Genomic DNA, 19,213 nt, shown 5'->3' on the forward strand with positions numbered 1-19,213 from the left:
GCACAGTCTCTCACAGTTTCCCTTGGCTGCCGGGGGGAGTTCCTCAACCCCTGCGCTTCCCGGGTGAGGTGATGCCCCACCCTGTTTCTGCTCACCCTCCATGGTCTGCACTCACTGTCTAATCATTCCCAGTTAGATGAGCTAGGTACCTCCTTTGGAAATGCAGAAATCACTCACCTTCTGCGTTGATCTCACTGGGAGCTGCAGACCGGAGTTGTTCCTATTTGGCCATCTCGCTAGCCCAGATTCTGCTTCACTTTTATGTATTTTTAAAAATCTTTTATCTTTCCTTCAGTTTTGGGCTACGAGGATTTCTTATTGTGTTATCTAATAGTATCCAAACTTTTGATTTTCTTTAGACTAAGAAACTTGAAAGCCAAACTTGTAAAATGAGAGCAAATAGATTCATATAAAAGCCTGAGAAGTTCTTCCATGACAAAGTTTATATGCATGGACTTTATGACATCTATGTTATTGCTCAGAAGTCTTTTAAAATATGTATTTCTGTTGGTTTCTCAACAGTATTCAGTTTAATTCAGTTAAAACAACATTTAATAGTTATTACTACAGTTTAGTAGTTATTACTATATAATATATAGTATAATATATTTTTATATTTAATATATTTATATAATTTAAATTATTTATATAAATATAAATTTAAAATATTTAATATATTTATAATAATATACTACATATTTATACTATATAATATAATATATATTTATACTATGTATAGTATAAATTTTACAATATAGTATATTCTATATTACAGAGTATACTATATAGTATATTCTATACTACAGAGTATACTATATAGTATATTATATGATATGCTATATAATATATAGTACTTATATATAGTATAATTTAGTAGTTATTACTATATACCATGTACTATACGATTTGTTTGATGTTCTGAAATAAGATTACTGCTTGCTTTTGAATTTGTTATGTTCTAGCAGTAGAGGCAAGGACATAAACTAGTGGTTTCTATACAACATAGAAGTTACTTTTGTAGAGATATGCTATGAGAGCACAGAAAAAGAGCACCTAACCCAGCCTTGAGGGGAGTAGGGAGGAGAACCATGAAGAGAGAAATCAGGAAAATTCTTTGGCAAGGAGATGCCTGAGATGGGACTTTAAGGATGGTCAGATGTTGCCAAGCAAAGGGAGGAAGAGACAAAAGTGAAGAAAACATATTTTTAGAAATCAAAAACTCAAGTTAAGGCAGTATAAAATAATTAAAATCATTGGCTTTGAAGTAAGACAGTTGTGTGACCTTGAAAAGTTTAATTCTTTTAAAGTTTAGTTTCCTTATCAACAATACCTATCTCACTATGATATTCATGAGAATTAAATGAAATAATGGATACAGCCTGTGATGTCCTCAGTTTGATGAAGACACATAGTGGGTTTCTTAATAGATATGTTACTATTATTGTTGTCATCATTATTTCATATTCAAATTTTTCAAGAATTCTTAGTTTTTTGCTAGTCAATAATACAACTATGTGTAAATTAATTCTTCATAATTGTAAAGTGAAATAATCATATTATTGATCATAATTACTGTCATCCCACCTACTTGTGTATATTAGTACATTGCTTCTATTTTTTGTGATTACTACTTTATTACCTCTGGAGCTTAGCACACAAGGAGGTTAAAAAACAGAGGGGCAGTGAAGTTAAGAATACTAAAATTTATTGTCACAGCAAAATGGGCCACAGTTAGGAAGTAGAATTATATAGCCATATCCCTGCTCCACCTATTATACAGCAGAAACTGTACAGTTAAAAGTCAAGATGGCTGTCATAGAAACAGGAACCTTAGGAAGAGCCCCATCATATGAGCTGCAGCCATAGGGTCTCTTACTGGACTGCATAGGTAGCACATGTAAGGGATGTGTTTTCTTCTTAGTTTTAGGTCAGACCAGCCAATCACAGACTTGCTTTACATTTCCAGGGATAAACAGCTATGTATATGGGAATCATTTATCCCCAGTCACCAATTTGCTTACTGACACTCCAACTGAGATGGCCTCTAGGATTAATAATTTTATCCTCTTCAAGATAGGAATATTGATGTATATACTGACTACCACTAGAATTATTATGTTCTCTTAAGCTAAAGAAAATTATTTTCTCTGATGGCAAGTGATGATGAGCATTTTTTCATGTGTCTGTTGGCTGTATGAATGTCTTCTTTTGAGAAGTGTCTGTTCATATCCTTTGCCCGCTTTTTGATGGGGTTGTTTTTTTTTTCTTGTAAATTTGATTGGGTTCTTTATAGGTTCTGGATATTAGCCCTTTGTCAGATGAGTAGATTGCAAAAATTTTCTTCCATACTGTAGGTTGCCTGTTCACTCTGATGGTAGTTTCTTTTGCTGTGCAAAAGCTCTTTAGTTTAATTAGATCCCATTTGTCAATTTTGGCTTTTGTTGTCGTTGCTTTTGGTGTTTTAGACATGAAGTCCTTGCCCATGCCTATCTCCTGAATGATATTACCTAGGTTTTCTTCTAGGGTTTTTATGGTTTTAGGTCTAACATTTAAGTCTCTAATCAATGCATCTTGAATTAATTTTCGTATAAGGAGTAAGGAAAGGATCCAGTTTCAGCTTTCTACTTATGGCTAGCCAATTTTCCCAGCACCATTTATTAAATAGGGAATCCTTGCCCCATTGCTTGTTTTTGTCAGGTTTGTCAAAGATCAGATGGCTGTAGATGTGTGGTATTATTTCTGAGGACTCTGTTCTGTTCCATTGGTCTATATCTCTATTTTGGTACCAGTACCATGCTTTTTTGGTTACTGTAGCCTTGTAGTATAGTTTGAAGTCAGGTAGCATGATGCCTCCAGCTTTGTTCTTTTGGCTTAGGATTGTCTTGGCAATGCGGGCTCTTTTTTGGTTCCATATGAACTTTAAAGCAGTTTTTTCCAATTCTGTGAAGAAAGTCATTGGTAGCTTAATGGGGACGACATTGAATCTATAAATTACCTTGGGCAGTATGACCATTTTCACAATATTGATTCTTCCTATCCATGAGCATGGTATGTTCTTCTATTTGTTTGTGTCCTCTTTTATTTCACTGAGCAGTGGTTTGTAGTTCTCCTTGAAGAGGTCCTTTACATCCCTTGTAAGTTGGATTCCTAGGTATTTTATTATCTTTGAAGCTATTGTGAATGGGAGTTCATTCATGATTTGACTCTCTGTTTGTCTGTTACTGGTGTATAAGAATGCTTGTGATTTTTGCACATTCATGTTGTATCCTGAGACTTTGCTGAAGTTGCTTATCAGCTTAAGGAGATTTGGGGCTAAGGTGATTGGGTTTTCTAAATATACAAACATGTCATCTGCAAACAGGGACAATTTGACTTCTTCTTTTCCTAACTGAATACTCTTTATTTCTTTCTCTTGCCTGATTGCCCTAGCCAGAACTTCCAACATTATGTTGAATAGGAGTAGTGAGAGAGGACATCCCTGTCTTGTGCCAGTTTTCAAAGGGAATGCTTCAGGAAACAACAGGTGCTGGAGAGGATGTGGAGAAATAGGAACACTTTTACACTGTTGGTGGGAGTGTAAACTAGTTCAACCATTGTGGAAAACAGTGTGGCGATTCCTCAAGGATCTAGGACTAGAAATACCATTTGACTCAGCCATCCCATTACTGGGGATATACCCAAAGGATTGTAAGTCATGCTGCTATAAAGACACATGCACACGTATGTTTATTGTGGCACTATTCACAATAGCAAAGACTTGGAATCAACCCAAATGTCCATCAGTGACAGACTGGATTAAGAAAATGTGGCACCTATACACCATGGAATACTATGCAGCCATAAAAAAGGATGAGTTCATGTCCTTTGTAGGGACATGAATGCAGCTGGAAACCATCACTCTCAGCAAACTGTCACAAGAACAGAAAATCAAATACCACATGTTCTCACTCATAGATGGGAATTGAACAATGAGATCACTTGGACACAGGAAGGGGAACATCACACACCGGGTCCTATTGTGGGGAGGGGGGGGGAAGGATAGCATTAGAAGATATACCTAATGTAAATGACGAGTTAATGGATGCAGCACACCAACATGGCACATGTATACATATGTAACAAACCTGTACGTTGTGCACATGTACCCTAGAACTTAAAGTATAATTAAAAAAAAAAAAAGAAAAATATTTTCTGCTAGTCTTTTAATCTGTTCCTATTATGGCAGGAGCTTTATGTGTAATTAAGTTCTCCAAGCCTCAATATACCCATCTGTTAAATGGAGATAATAATAATAGTTATCTCATTTGGATGTGATAAGGATTAAATAAAATAATGCATGTAAAATTCTGCATGTGATGCCTAGAATATCATAAATACTCAATATATGTTAGCATTTACTATTTATTATATTATGTTACATAACTTGTTTAATCTTGTTGCCTTCATTGGAGCAAACTTTTAATGCTGTTTTCTTTATGTATTTTACAGATTATACATACAGTAAAATTAACTATTTTTCTTTTGGCATACAGTTTCATGTTTTTAAACACACGTATAGTTTTCTAAAACTATCACCACAATAAGAATAAAGAATATTTCCATCATTTCCCACAACTCTCCCATTCTGTTCCTTTATAGTCACTCCTCTCCCCAACTCCTAACCCTTGGCAACCACTGATCTGTTCTGCATCACTATAGTTTTGCCTTTTGGAGACTGTTATATATATGCGGTTATATATTATGTAAGTTTTTAAGCCTAGCTTCTTTCACTCAGCAGAATGCCTTTGAGATTCATACATGTTATGTATCCATAATTTGTTATTTTTTTATTAATGCTTTCTTTAAGTATGAGGACATTTCAAGTATATGGTCATGTATTTCTTTTATAAGAATCCATCTGATAGGTATTCCTTAATAGAATCTTTGTATTAAATAACACCTGACACAGTTTAGTGTGCTACAACATGTAGTGTGGTACAACATTATCAAACAACTGTGTTCCTTTAATTACTAATGATATTCATGGAATAAAAGGGACCTGAAATTTAATAAATGCGAGAAATTCTGAATTCTATAAAAGTAAATTGGATTGCTTGCCATATGATTTCTCATAATTTTTAACATATGATATGAAATGCAAAATTCCTGAAAGAAGGTATGGTTTTGCAAGTGCTTATCAAATTATCAAATTTAATTTTTTTCTGCTGAACAACTACCACGTTGTATTCCGCAGTTTGGGAAACATTAAATGAAAAATGAAAAATGAAAAATGTGGGCTCATGAGTCTGGGTTTGAATCTTTGTCCTGGTACTCACTAGCTGCTTGACCCTGGACAAGTTTAATCTGCATTAATCCCAGATTCTCCATGTATAAAATGGGACTAATAGTACTTTCTTTATCAAGGTTGTCGTGAGGATTGCACAAAATTTACTTTATATGTACACATAGCACAATATATGCCACATGGTAAGCACTCAGTAAATGGTAGCTATTTATTACTAGAGGCAATATATAGGAGTGTTTAGAATCACAGGCTTTGAAGTCTGGTAGATCTCAATTTTCTTTTGGTTGTTTCTTCTTAGCTGTTATTTAACCTCATTAATAAAGTGAGGACATTGCTTATGAGGATTTAATATGATAATTAAATATTTAGTACAGTTAACCATGAGTGGTTCCCTGAGCACTTTCTTGAGGAAGTAACTTTTTATGTAATCACTCAGTAGTTTATAGAGAAATGCATAAATGTTAACAATTAACTTCAGACCCACAGTATTCTGATGCAGAGTCATAATTACAGCAGAAGAGATTTTACTTCCTTTCAATATTGGAGAGGACATATTTCCAATGTATATACAAAAAAGCAAGGGAAGTAAATTGCTCCTTATCCTATGTTTGGATTAGTATTAGGGAATGAGAGTAAATTCACCTACTTTTACACAGGAAAAATATAGATACTTATGGCCTTTATTAATGTTAATAGTAGATAGTTAAGCTTAATATTTATGAAAAGATACTACATTCTCTTAAGTCATGGCCTTCTTATTTGCAAAACAAAGCAACAAACAAAGGTAACCCCCCCACACTATTTCATAAATAACTGTATTAGAAATGCTTTTTAAATCTGGATAAATCTTATTAATAATATAAATATACATTTTATAGAAATAACAAATGTGCTTTTTAATGGCATCATTAGTAGGTTGGTCATTTACCATATCAAATCACTGGTGCAAGACTAGTACTCAAATCAACTGAAGTAAAATAAATTAGAGTATATTTGTTTATTTTGCTTATAACTCAAATATTTATGTCAGAATATTAAGATAGAATTATAAACAGAAAATAGTACATGCATTTTATATGTAGGTTTGTTTAGAAACTTTCTTAAAAAGCCCCCCTTTTTGGTTATACAGCCAGTATAAGATTAGTAAATGTCCCACTGATAATGTTTGGTGCCTCACACAGTACAAAATAGAAGAGAAAAAGAAATCTTATAGAGCAATTTCTAGAAACAAGTAGATCCTTCAGCTTAGCAAATGGGATGTAAGTGAATTATGTAGATGAGCCTTATGTTCTCAAATAATTCGATACAATAAAAGCCTCTAGTTCTTTAAAAAAATTAGAAAAGAATATTTTCAATTTGGTATTTACTTCTGACTTCTTGAAAATACTTCCTGCTAACACACTTTTTCTTTTGTACACATACACTAGAGATATGTAAGTATTGATTTGAGAAATGAAAAATGAAAAACTGTGAAAAGATTTCATAACTTTCAGATAGCTATAATGTTTTAGAGGCATCTTAACCCCACTCTGCTATCTAATGGTATCTTATAAAGCAACAGACCAAAAACCTTGTTTAAAGTTAGTTGAGCAAGATATATAGAGGATATATAGATATATAGACTGGCCACAAGTAAAATAGAAAAGGCAATTTATCTTTGATTAGCTATTCTTCTCTTACATATTACCTTTCTCCATCTTTTTATCTTTACTCTTTTTTCACAGAAACTCCATTATCTAGAATTTTTATTTTACCCTCTGCCATTTTGAGCTTTCCACTGTCAAATTTCATTTTATATTAAAATTTGTCTCTTTTCTCTTGTAGAAAGTTTAGGCCCCACACACCAGCTAGTTAATCTGATATTCTAACATAGACTAATATTCCAATGATAGTGATTTAGAGTTTGAGAACCAACTAATGTATGTGAAGATGTCCTTTTGAGAGTCAGTGAGCACATCTACCTCTCTCCAAGCTCACTGCCTTTCCCCAAACCTACCCCAACATCTTTAGACTGATCCATTAGTAAATTTAATAGTGAGAATGTACATCTAGAAAATGGGAAATGGTAGAATAGTAGGTTATTGAATGAGAAATTTTGAGCCAGGCAAGTTTTTTGCTGTCATATTATATGGTATACAACAAAACCTGTTCTTTATAGGTTTAGTCCTGTGACTTTGTGTCATTTTAAATGACTTCTGAGTCTCATTAATGTTTTTTTCCTATGTAGCGAACCATTCATAATATTCTCTGGTGGGCTGTCCTATGACAAAGCTTGTAGAAGACCAAGTTTAACCATCATGCATGGAAAAGCAATTACAGTACTTGAAATGGATCATCCTATTGTTGAATTTCTAACTTTATGTGAAACGCCCTATCCAAATGGTAAGTAACTAAAATGAAACTATTAATGTTGAAAATCATTTTTGAAATGACAAGTTTCTAACAAAATTAAGGTTAAATATTTTCAGTTTTGGCAGTGGATGTCTACTGTGGTATAATGCTGTGAGCTACAGGTGCTGGAACAGGTTCTGCAATTGTACCTACTTGACAAACTGGAAATAACACAGATGTAGTACAGCAATCCTGGCATTTCAGGTTCTAATATCAGGTAAGTGCTTTAAACTTTGATTAGATGGTGGAAGCTGAGCTGGGAGGGTCTGATAAGGGTCCAGGGTGAAATCACTTGGGGAAGCTGAGGTCTCTTAATAGCCTCTCTCAGACCAGCTCCATCAATTCCATCCCAAAGCCAATCAAAGTTAAAGCACTTACCTGATATCAGTAATCTGTAACTGTGGTGGTGCTGCATCTGTTTCACATCTGGCTTTGCTTCAGATGCAACTGCAGCACCTCTGGTTACTCTAGGATTGCGGATGTGTGGATAATGACTTTTCAAAATTTTGAGAATAGTCAGAAGGGCCTTTGGGAGGAGAAATGCTTATATATTTTTATTATCCTGAATATAAAGACTTTTTGTAAACACAACAACTAGTTATGTTGTTATGCAATCTGTATAATGAAATCTAATGATGATGAAATATTTTAATAATGTGGGCAGGTACGGTGGTTCATGCCTGTAATCCCAACACTTTGAGAGGCCAAGGCAGGCAGATCGTTTGAGTTCAAGAGTTCGAGACCAGCCTGGGCAACATAATGAGATTCCATCTCAAATAATAAATAAATAAATAAATACACAAATAAATAAACCTAAAAAGTGAGAAAAGTGAAAACATAAAAAATGAAATACGCATCATGTTACAACAACATAGTATGTGTATATACGTTACTATGTTTTTAATAGGGAATATGCAGATATAAGGGAAAGAGCACTGGATTTGAGGACAAAATATGTGAGGTTATGATTTAGCTCTGTCACTTACTAGCTAGGTGACCTTGGGCAAGTCACTTTACATTTATGAGTTTTATTTATCATTTGCAGAAAGAGAATAGTAATATGGTCTCCACATGACTACTGGAAGGTTAAGTGAGCATACTTCTTAAGTAAAAAAATATATATGTTGTGAGTTCCATTATTATATGTATTAACTTACTTTAAATTATTTATTTTCACATTTAAAAGATGGGATAAATTGATATTAAATAAGAGTGTAGCACTTTATTTCCAAAGTTACTAGGGACAGACAATTTACTTATGTTTTTAATTGTCAAATAATTATTGAATCATTCTATGGCCCCAGTACTACAAGAGCTTGTTGAGCATACAGATAAAGTATTAAACTAATCTCTGATGTCAGATTGCAAAAAATCTGGTCAGATGAGTGAGATTATTGTGACTTGTTAAGTTTAAGTAATGAAAGACCTTAATTAAGTGCTGAGTTGTATGGTTCAGAGTATAAATAATGTATTAATTTTTAAGCTAAATAGTTATGGTTTCATGCATAGTAATAGCAGTGTTTGGAAAGAGAGAAAGGTAAGTCTGATTATGAGACAGTAGAGTTGTTTAGAGAACAGAAGAAGAGAGAAACTGTCTTGTAATATTTATGAATCATCAGAATATAAGTGTTCTTTGGAGTTACAAAAATGAATGATGAAAGAATGTATAAAGAACAGAGGACCAACAGCTGAGCTTAGGAAAATGCCTCCTATGAAAAGCCTTGAGAAAGAAGATGTGTGAGCAATAGAAATTGAGAATGTGTGGTCTGTGCGTATATAAATGTCTGCACGTTGGTAGAGATGTTAGGACAATTTCTAATAATGTTCAATAAAGTATAAATGCAATGTAACCATTCCTATTCACTTTCAAAGCATATATAAAAACCTTTGTTTTTTAGGAAAGTGGTAATGAGGATGGACCTTTTCACTTGTCACAAGCTAGGAGATGTACTTTAACTCTATTGACAGTGCCGGAAAGGTTTCTGACCATATATCCATCTCAAGCAGAACCTAATCCAAACCAGGACCCCAGAAACCTTCCTAATCTAGCTCCTTCATTAGAGGATTATTCTCCAAATAAATCGCATCCTTGAGTACATCCCCAGCTGTAATGTCTAGGATTATCATTGGTGTTGGATTGTGCCCCAGGACTCTTGGGGCACAATTGGTAGCTCTTGGAGAGGAGGGTCAGTAGTGTTAATGAGGCCAACTTGAGAGATGAGAATTAGGGTAAAAGCCAGTTCTGAGGTCAGATCTCCTTGTGAGGATAACTCTAATATTATTTCCCCCTTTCTGGGAGAAGGAAATACGGACCTGGCAGATTTGTACAAAATCCTTTCCCAGGAGGTGTACAAGGGCCAATGGGACAAGCAGAAATGACTGCCAATGAGGAGTCCTAACTGGAAGGGGATCAGTAAAGATTAGAGACTACCACAAATGCATTGGCTACCCTGACCATCTGAATGAATTTAGAACTCTACGAAGGAACACTGAAAGCATGCCAGGGTTAAGGAGGACTAAAGAAAGGGCCTTGGGCCATTGCAGGCTAAATGGCACACCACAATTCTTTGCCAATTGGGCTTTTATTATTCCCTTCATCTGTTTCACCAGTCCAGAGGACTAGAAGTTGTTAAGCACAATTGAGATGTTGATAAATAGGCCAAATTATACAAATGTTTTAAATAATTTGCTCTGCAAAATGAGTTCCTTGTGCATTATGAAGCCCTTAAGAGACTTTTCATGTTGGTATAAATTTTCCAACAGGTCCTGAACTACTGCCATGGCTGTGGCCTGTTGACAATAGAAGGCTTCAATACAATGCTAAAACATGCAAAGTGTAACTAGTACATACCAATATCCTTGAGAGATGGGGAGCTGAAAAAAATATTGTTGCCGTGCCTCAAAGGGACTTTTTGGTAATGTGAAGTGGTCCATGAAGGCGTGAAATGGTTTTCCAATATGGTATTGTGGACATATTTCACACAGACACTAAGGTTGTGAGCTATCCCAAGGCATGCTTGCTGTCTGTGTAAGTAATTGGCCATTTTACCTTTGGCTAAAAGACATGTCTAGTAAGAGCATGCAGTTCTGCCTGTTGGACAAACCTGACATCAGGAAAGATAAGTAAAGTGGCAGAATTAAGCAAGTTATATTGGGTCATGGTAAGGGGAAGTGAGGACAGAAAAAGAATTGCATAGTTTGCTAGGCTTCTTGTGACGTGAATTGAGGAGAGCCCCATTAGAGTGTGGAACACAGATAGTGAGGGGGGCCCCGTTGCTATTTTCATTGTGACTTTTACAAAAGAAGAGACAACATCAACTTCTTTGAGACAAGGAGACTATAGTATCCTATGGGTCCAGTTTGTGTTCAATTCTGATATTTTAATTCATCTAGTTGGTTAGATTTTAAAAGGGGAAATACCCTGAATGTCCCCAGAGCATCCCTAGTCTGGACTGGGGAAAGAGGACTAGGGGACTCCATCAGGATTTAGTTATAACCAAATATTAGAGGATCTTACGAGAATTCAGAATCTAGTCCAGTCCATAGCCAAATAACAAGGACTTGAGGGCAATGCGCAATGTTAGAATCTAGTAACAGATACACTTTTGCTTTCCTTAGAAGCATAACTTTTCCTCTCCACATTGATCATATAAGAAATCTCAGATATTAGAACCTCTTGAAGCTAGATGGCCAGACCAAGTCAGGCGTTAGATTTTACTTATAGTCTTAAGGTTCTTGGGCCTACCAGAAAGTGACAGTTTTTACGTACTCACTGTAAAGCTAGGAACTCTTGAAGACAGGCATTTTAGGCACATTCTTATGTATAACATTTCAGTCTATACCTTGGTAATATAACCAATGTTCCCATTGTATCCTGTTTTCAAGAGAGATAAGATTTTCATTTAACTTACATAAATAAAAATAAGAATACTTATTTATAGCTTCTGAATTTTAAGGAATCAAGTAGGGAGAAAAAACAAATGCTTCCACCTTTGTTCAACAGAGGATACTTTACCAAAATATTGCAAACTATAGATAGCTTATGTCAGAAAATTTCCTTGAATTTGGAAAATAAAACATTTAAGCAACAAAAACATTATCCTTATCAATTACTTAATTTCATTTAAATAATTTTGTTTGGTTGGCCAGGTGCAGTGGCTCACACTTGTAATCCCAGCACTTTGGGAGGCTGTGTGGTAGGATAGCTTGAGGTCAGGATTTCAAGACCAGCCTGCACAACATAGCAAGACCTGTCTCCACTAAAAGGCAAAAAAATTATCTGGGTGTAGTCATACATGTCTGTAGTCTTAGCTACTCCAGAGGCTGAGGTAGGAGGATCAAGCTTGAGCCCAGGAGATGGAAACTGCAGCGAGCTATGATTGCATCACTGTACTCTAGCCTGGGGAACAGAGTAAGGCTATGTTTCAAAAAAATTTTTTTTCTTTATTTTGATTAGCAATTTTGGACTATAGCCCATTGCAAGTACTTCTAGAGAAGAATTTAAAACAATTGCTGTGGATGACAAAAAGCCAGAAAAATCATAGCCAAAGATAGGATGAGAATTTTCAATTGACAAGGCAATTTAGATATTTTGGTGGCACACAATCATTTAACATAATAATCATTATTATGACACATATCTTGGCATATCGGACTTTTAGGAATCCTATACAATTTCACACATTTTAATAACCACACAAATATAACTTAAGGGAAGTTAAACACCATTCCTTATTTGACAGCACTTCCTGTATTATTTACCAAATAAACCTAATCATTTAATATCTGTACAAGATGAGAGATAAACCCTTTGAGGCTCTTCAGGGGCGCCTATGTGGAAAATTGTAAAATTAATTTTAGGCCAAAAGGCTTAATTTAATATTTGGGCCCTGGAGAGACCTGCCAAAGATGTCAAAAAGTTCAAAAACTACTTTCTTTAATAGAATGGTAGTTCACTGCTAAATAATAGTTACTTATTCAGTCAAAGAAAGAATAAAAATCAGAAGACTTCAAAAGCAATACAGAAAGTTACATGGATGTGAAAACCTTAACCCTTGTAAAGCTCAGTTTTCTGAAGTAGTCAAAACCCAACAAGGACAGAATCTGTGTTTCCTAGGCTCAAATATTCCTTGAGCAGAGAATATATGGTTCTTAGCAAGAGCATATGAAGTTCTGGTTACATAAAATAATTCAGACATATAAAGAAAAGCCAAGAGTTACTCAATCAAGTTATACTGAGTAAACATTGCTTTTCTGGACCTTCAGGATAAAAGTAAAACCAGAGAAACTAGGTAGTTCTCAGGAAGAGTTACGACAGAAATAGAAACGTGTTTGTAAATCAGAGGATGGTTGTTAAACACATTTCAAATCAAAACTTCTTGCAATCTTACTAAAAGCAATTAATATTTAAGAAATCTTTGTTGACTGAGTGCAGTGGCTCTCACACCTGTAATCCCAGCACTTTGGGAGGCCAAGACGGGAGGATCACGAGGTCAGGAGATCAAGACCATCCTGGCTAACACGGTGAAACCCCGTCTCTACTAAAAAATACAAAAAACTAGCCAGGTGAGGTGACGGGCACCTGTAGTCCCAGCTACTCGGGAGGCTGAGGCAGGAGAATGGCGTAAACCCGGGAGGAGGAGCTTGTAGTGAGCTGAGATCCGGCCACTGCACTCCAGCCTGGGTGACAGAGTGAGACTCCGTCTCAAAAAAAAAAGAAAGAAAGGAAAAAGAAAAGAAAAGAAACCTTTGTTGTTTTAACATAGGGGACCAAATTTTTAAACTTTGTATCGGTGTATTTTAACATCAAAGTTTATTCTTTAGAAAGACTGTCACAAATAATTTCTTTTAATTATAGCCAGTTTAATCACACCCAGAATTTCCTTCATAAGTTCCCATTCATGAACCTTATCATGATTTACTCAGACCATCTATGGATTACTGAGACACTCTGCCTCACTCTATATGTCCTCTTTCGTCTTAAGTAAGCAATCATGTCACTCTAGGAAAAAGATTTACCATGCAAGACTTTCTCATACAAAATTATTCTCTTATCTTTACATCTATAACTTCTCTTACATCTCTTTCTCTCTCTCTTCTTTACAGTTCCTTTCTGTCTTGTTTCTATTTCCTTCCTAAATCCACATTTTGACACTCCCTTTAAATAACCTTTGACTTAGAAAAAAATATTTTTCTCAATAAAAGACATTTTTTTCCCCTTATAATTTTTTTCTCTTATTAAACACACCTGACTTTGGTATACTTTATATACAGAATTATATATCAACTGGAATTTTTAGCTTCTAGTAACCTTAAATTTTATTAAAAACATAGGAAGTACAAAATCTTGAATTGCCTGTTACATATCATTATTTAATAGATAAGAACCATTTCGTTTTTAATATTTTTCAATTTTTTGTGTTTGTTTTAGAGACAGGGTCTTGCTCTTTTGCCCAGGCTCGAGTGCAGTGGCATGATCATGGCTCACTGCAGCCTCAAACTGTTGGGCTCAAGCAATCCCCTCACCTCAGCCTCCCAAGTAGCTGAAACTCTAAGTGTGTGTCACCATATCTGGCTAATTATTTTATTTTTTGTAGAGATGTAGTCTTGCCTTGTTACCCAGGGTGGTCTCAAACTTCTGGCCTCAAGCAATCCTCCCACCTTAGCCTCCCAAAGTGCTGAGATTATAGGCATGAGCCACCATGCTTGGCCAAGAGCCATTTTATAATTGTCAGAAAAACATATTTCCCTATAACATATTTTAATGCATATTTAATCTTTCTATTAGTCTTTCTAGTCTTTCTATTAAATTTAAGAAGCCAAGGACAACCCTATTTATGTTCAGCAGTTTGTTTCAGTTTTTATCACATTTGAAAATGACTTGTACATTTAATGAGAATCTATTATTTAATTTAGGATTTCAAATTACATGAAAATTTATTTATAGCTATTTATGCCATTTACCTTTATTTCTTTGTTTTTAGCAGTGTGCTGAGATTACTTATGAAAATAGGTAATAGACAAAGCTAGTCATCATTCCAAATTATTTATCTATTAATTATTTTATATAACTGCATGTCAGGCAAACACTATAAAAGTAATGACCTTAAAGTCCAATAATTCAGAGGACACAGGCATTCCCATCAATTCGACAATCTTGAACTCTTCCCATTTGCCAAAAAATTTCTAAGTCACATGAACTTGAAAAGTGCCTGGTCTTATTTGCTTAATTTATGAGTACTCATCTATTTATAAGTCAATTTGGTACCATAGACAAATACAGCCAGACTTGTACATGCAGCCAGATACAAATAATGATCATGTAGCTTTAATTTTTAAAGCTTTAGCCATATGTCAGGCATAACTCACTAGTTAAAACGGGCAGTTAGATTCAAACTTCATCACTATCAAACTAACAATTTTAGTTTAAATTTTTCTGTTCCATGTAGCTGAAGCCCCTTACTGAATTTCAGAGAAACCAGAGTAGCAAAGTAGTTATGTAGACCGGCAGGAAGAGAGGAGCTAGTGGAAGAAGGTTAGCTCTAAAGTAAATTAGAAAGCTCGTAAATCTTTTTTCTACATTAGTTATTACCCAACGTTCCTAGATCATAGAGGATCCCCAGTCCCATTATTTTTAATCCTATCAGAAACTGTGGTATCTGGTGGGCTGATTGATGGGCAGCTTCTTCCTCCACCTGCCCAGGATGGTTAGGGCATTCGCATTTCCAATGGTCCTCTTGTTTACAATATGCACATCGTGGCCTCAAGACTGTATGGCCATTTTGGCCAGCAGTGGGGTCCCTAGGGGTCTTACCCATGGCCATTTGTTTTTCCTAGCATGCTCCATCTTGTGCCTCGACTGGTTGTGGGCAAGAGCCACAGCAAGCAGCATAGCTTGTCTCATGTTGCATTGCTTTTGCCCTTCCTGGACTTGAACAAGATGAATTAAATGCCTTAAAGGCAATCTCAGCTACTTGAGATGTTGATATTCCCAACACCTTTTCTACTTTTTTTAGTTTTCCTCTTATACCAGGGGCACTCTGACTGATAAAACTCTCAGGTTACCTGGGTGTTCAGGTCAATGTCACTGTATTGCCCGAAGGCTTTAAAGACCACAAGAAAGGAAGAAGCATTTTCTTTGGCCACTGTTGTACCTTTATGCCTTGTTCTGCTGAAGTCCTGCTACAATTACATTCCTCATTTTGCTTGGAGGTTTATCTCCGATGGTTAGAGCAAGGCCCTGCACTAGACAGAGATATATATATTTTGAGTCTGTAATGTGGTACTTATGGAGATTCCTTCCCAGTGAATCGCCAATGGGTTGGGTATCCCCTAGTCACCTAAGAGTACCTAAAAGGGCTGGAGGGAGCAATGTAGCCCCTCAATTAAATAATTTTCTAATTAGGCTGTTTCTGTACCATCAAAATATTAACCACTGTTTAAGCCAAATATTACTGCTTATATCAGAATACAAACAGACACAGAAACAGCCAATCAAACAAGACAAACCACAGCATTTTGGACTCTGACTTTGATCCCCTCAATGGGAGCAAACAGACAAGGCTCAAACTTGTCCCTGTAAGCTTCAGACATCTTTAATCCATTCTGGATGGGGAAGGTTGATCTCCAGCCCATAATCAAGCAAATAATTTGCTCAGTCTAGTTGATTGGAGTAGACAGCAACCCTGAGTCAGGCCTCCTTGGCTGCCACTAGCAGCTTCTTCAGGGTTTGCTGAGTGGTCTTAACAACATTAAACAAGTGACTAGACAAACCCGAAACTTAACACATACACATATACACATCCAAGTTCCAAGTTCCCAGTCCAGTTCCTAGTCAAATTTATAATCAAGAGTACCACGTGAACATACCCCTTATTCTCCTTTCAATTAAAGTTGAAATCCCCTAACAAAGCCCCCTTGTGGAGGTTGACAAGGCCCCTTAGTGGAAGTTGATAAGAAAGGAGCTGAGAGTTGGTCACTTGTACAGAGATTAATTCACCACAAAATAAAAATAAAAATAATGAAAAAATGTGTTCCAAAATTCAAAACTTCTCTTTGCTGCAAAAATGAAAGGAAAAGCACCAAAAGTCAGCAGGGCCATGCTGGAGAGACAGAAACCAAGAGCAAATCACTGAGTAAAACACCTGGACAGCTGCTCAGACCCTTAGGTGGATCCCATCCCTAATATGGAGCTAGTGAGCCACAGGCAAAAATATCCTGAAAGGATTTACAGAAGTCTGATCTGGGTCACCAACTTTGTTGTTGAACTAAACTGGGTCCATTTGCCCATGCACAATGGAAAGCCAAACACTGAAGAACCAAGTTTTTGTAGCAAGAAAGGTTTATTGTGAGTGAACTGGCAAGGAGACAGATCTCAAATCTGTCTCGCCAAGCTGAGGATTGGGGCAGGTTTTATAGTCTGAGGATAATGAGGCATGATCCTAATTGGATCTTGCCATAGGATGATGTCAGGAGGTATGCTCTGACTGGATCCTTCCCTGGTGTGATACCAGGACTCTGTCTGATTGGATCCTGCAGCCCACCATGCAATGTATGCTTCTTAATTTTAGTGCATGTTCCTTGTTCTGGACACTTAGCTTCTACCTGTGGTTGCATGCTTGGTTTATCTTAGTGTGTTCGTGGCCTTCAATCTGGGTGTCCATGGCAACTGAAGAGCTTTGTTATGTTAAAGTTGAACCAGATTGATCTGATGTGTTTACACAACCTATAAATATATTTCTAATTACATTGAATTGAAAGTAAACTTTTTATTATAAGCAGTGTTGTTCTTATACGGATGTGAATATATGTCATATCCCAGAGAAGCAGAGATACTATTCCCCAGTACATCTCCTTGTAGGCATAAAATCAGATCTAAAATACAAAGGTTATGGAAGAAAAAGATAAATGTGAGATCAGGTGACAGATTCACTGTCTTCACATAATCCAATATTATCATCACTCCATGATTATTGAGATATATTTAACTCTATACTATGCTACTTTTAATTTTTTGTTGTTCTTTCTAGTGATCTTAATATTAAATTTGAGAAGCACATTTTTTAAGTGCTCTTTGTTACTTCTTACTTTGGCTTATAGTTTGGTCTTCTCACATCATTTAAATAATATTTGTATAGGGATAAAGGAAGTGCAGTTTTGCTGATTTTATAATATGTACAATATGGAAACTTTTCATTTTTTTTTCACTTGTAGAATTTCAAGAACCCTATGCTGTCGTAGTACTTCTGGAGAAAGATCTCATTGTAGTTGATCTGACACAAAGCAAGTAAGTTATCCATGTACAGATTAACACTTTTAAACTCTATTTATTTTAGATAATTGGCATTTGTATTCTTTAGATAGGAAATATTCTTTGTGTGAATATTGGCTTGCTAGAATTACAGAAATGCACTTTGGTTCAATGGTGAAAATGAAACCAGAAGAATTTGGGAAACACTGAGAAAACTGTAAGACAACTTAAAGGCAGCACCTGATGTTTGGACAGAAACATTGAAGACTCAGGACACATAAAATTGATCACATTTTTGTTGTTTCCTTAAAGAAAATCAATCGTTATGAAAACTTGTACAATGTAATAGCTGAGTAATGGAAAATGACACATGATAAAAGTATTATTGCACTACTGCAGCAGACAACACAGAACACTAGAATCTCAGGGGCAGAGAAGACAGGGGCCTTCTTTTACTTTTTTTCCTTTTTCATTATGTTACAGGCAATTGAAAAAAAGTGTAGAATACTGCTATTATAGTGGTGCTCTCCACTCCTTTACATTGTCAGTAAAAATCTTCTGTCCATTTTTATTATAATGGTAATAGCATGAAACTAATTTCCATCATTATATGTTCTTCCATTGATCTTTTAGCCTCATATATTTGTAATACAATTTTGTAAGTTGTCTCTCCTTGGCCTGGAATAACTTTCTCTTTAATTTTTCTCCTTACCAACATCTTGTCTGTAAGATTCTCAAGTCAGATATCACTTCCTTATTTTTAAAAAAAATTCATTATCTATATAATTTGGTAATATATCCTAATATGGGCTCTCATAACCCCCACATTTCTCTCTTCATAGCTTTTGACACAGATACAATTTTCTATTTGCCGTTGCTTAAAGATTGTCTTCCCACTAGGCTGTAGACTCCATGAAGGAGGGGCTCTGTCTCCACATGGAGTCAGCTCTCAATAAATTTTTGTTGAATAAATCAGTCCGAATTCTACTCTTCAAGTTGTTTGTAAATGTAAGATCCAGGGTTCTTCCTCATACTAATTTGCAGATATTATTCTCAGGATTTTAAAAGGGATGTAGGATTTGGGCCATGAAATCATCGTAACTGGGAATTCTGCTTAGCTGCCCTAATTATCAACATAAGACTTTTTGTGTAGATGTAAGGATTTATGCTTATTCCTCTAAGAAGTTCTAACATGAGTCTTATTAAAATATACTCTTCTAATCTCATTGGTACTCAACTCTTCTTTGTATGTCATATTTGTTGGTTACTCATACTTTGCCTAAGTATCT

At 35.5% G+C, this 19,213-nt stretch overlaps 1 protein-coding gene across 4 annotated transcripts in view; it reads left to right on the top strand.

Annotated features, from left to right (window-relative positions):
• STXBP5L (syntaxin binding protein 5 like) overlaps positions 1-19,213 on the top strand; it is a 468,757-nt gene that overhangs the window by 269,965 nt on the left and 179,579 nt on the right. For all 4 annotated transcript variants that reach the window (XM_030941686.1, XM_030941695.1, XM_030941689.1 and 1 more), the window contains exons 11-12: positions 7,512-7,666; positions 17,888-17,960. In XM_030941686.1, coding sequence (XP_030797546.1) covers positions 7,512-7,666; positions 17,888-17,960 — 228 coding nt within the window. The remainder of the gene's footprint in view (positions 1-7,511; positions 7,667-17,887; positions 17,961-19,213) is intronic.

The sequence above is a fragment of the Rhinopithecus roxellana genome, chromosome 1 (genome assembly GCF_007565055.1).
Source record: "Rhinopithecus roxellana isolate Shanxi Qingling chromosome 1, ASM756505v1, whole genome shotgun sequence".
NCBI classification, from domain to species: domain Eukaryota; kingdom Metazoa; phylum Chordata; class Mammalia; order Primates; family Cercopithecidae; genus Rhinopithecus; species Rhinopithecus roxellana.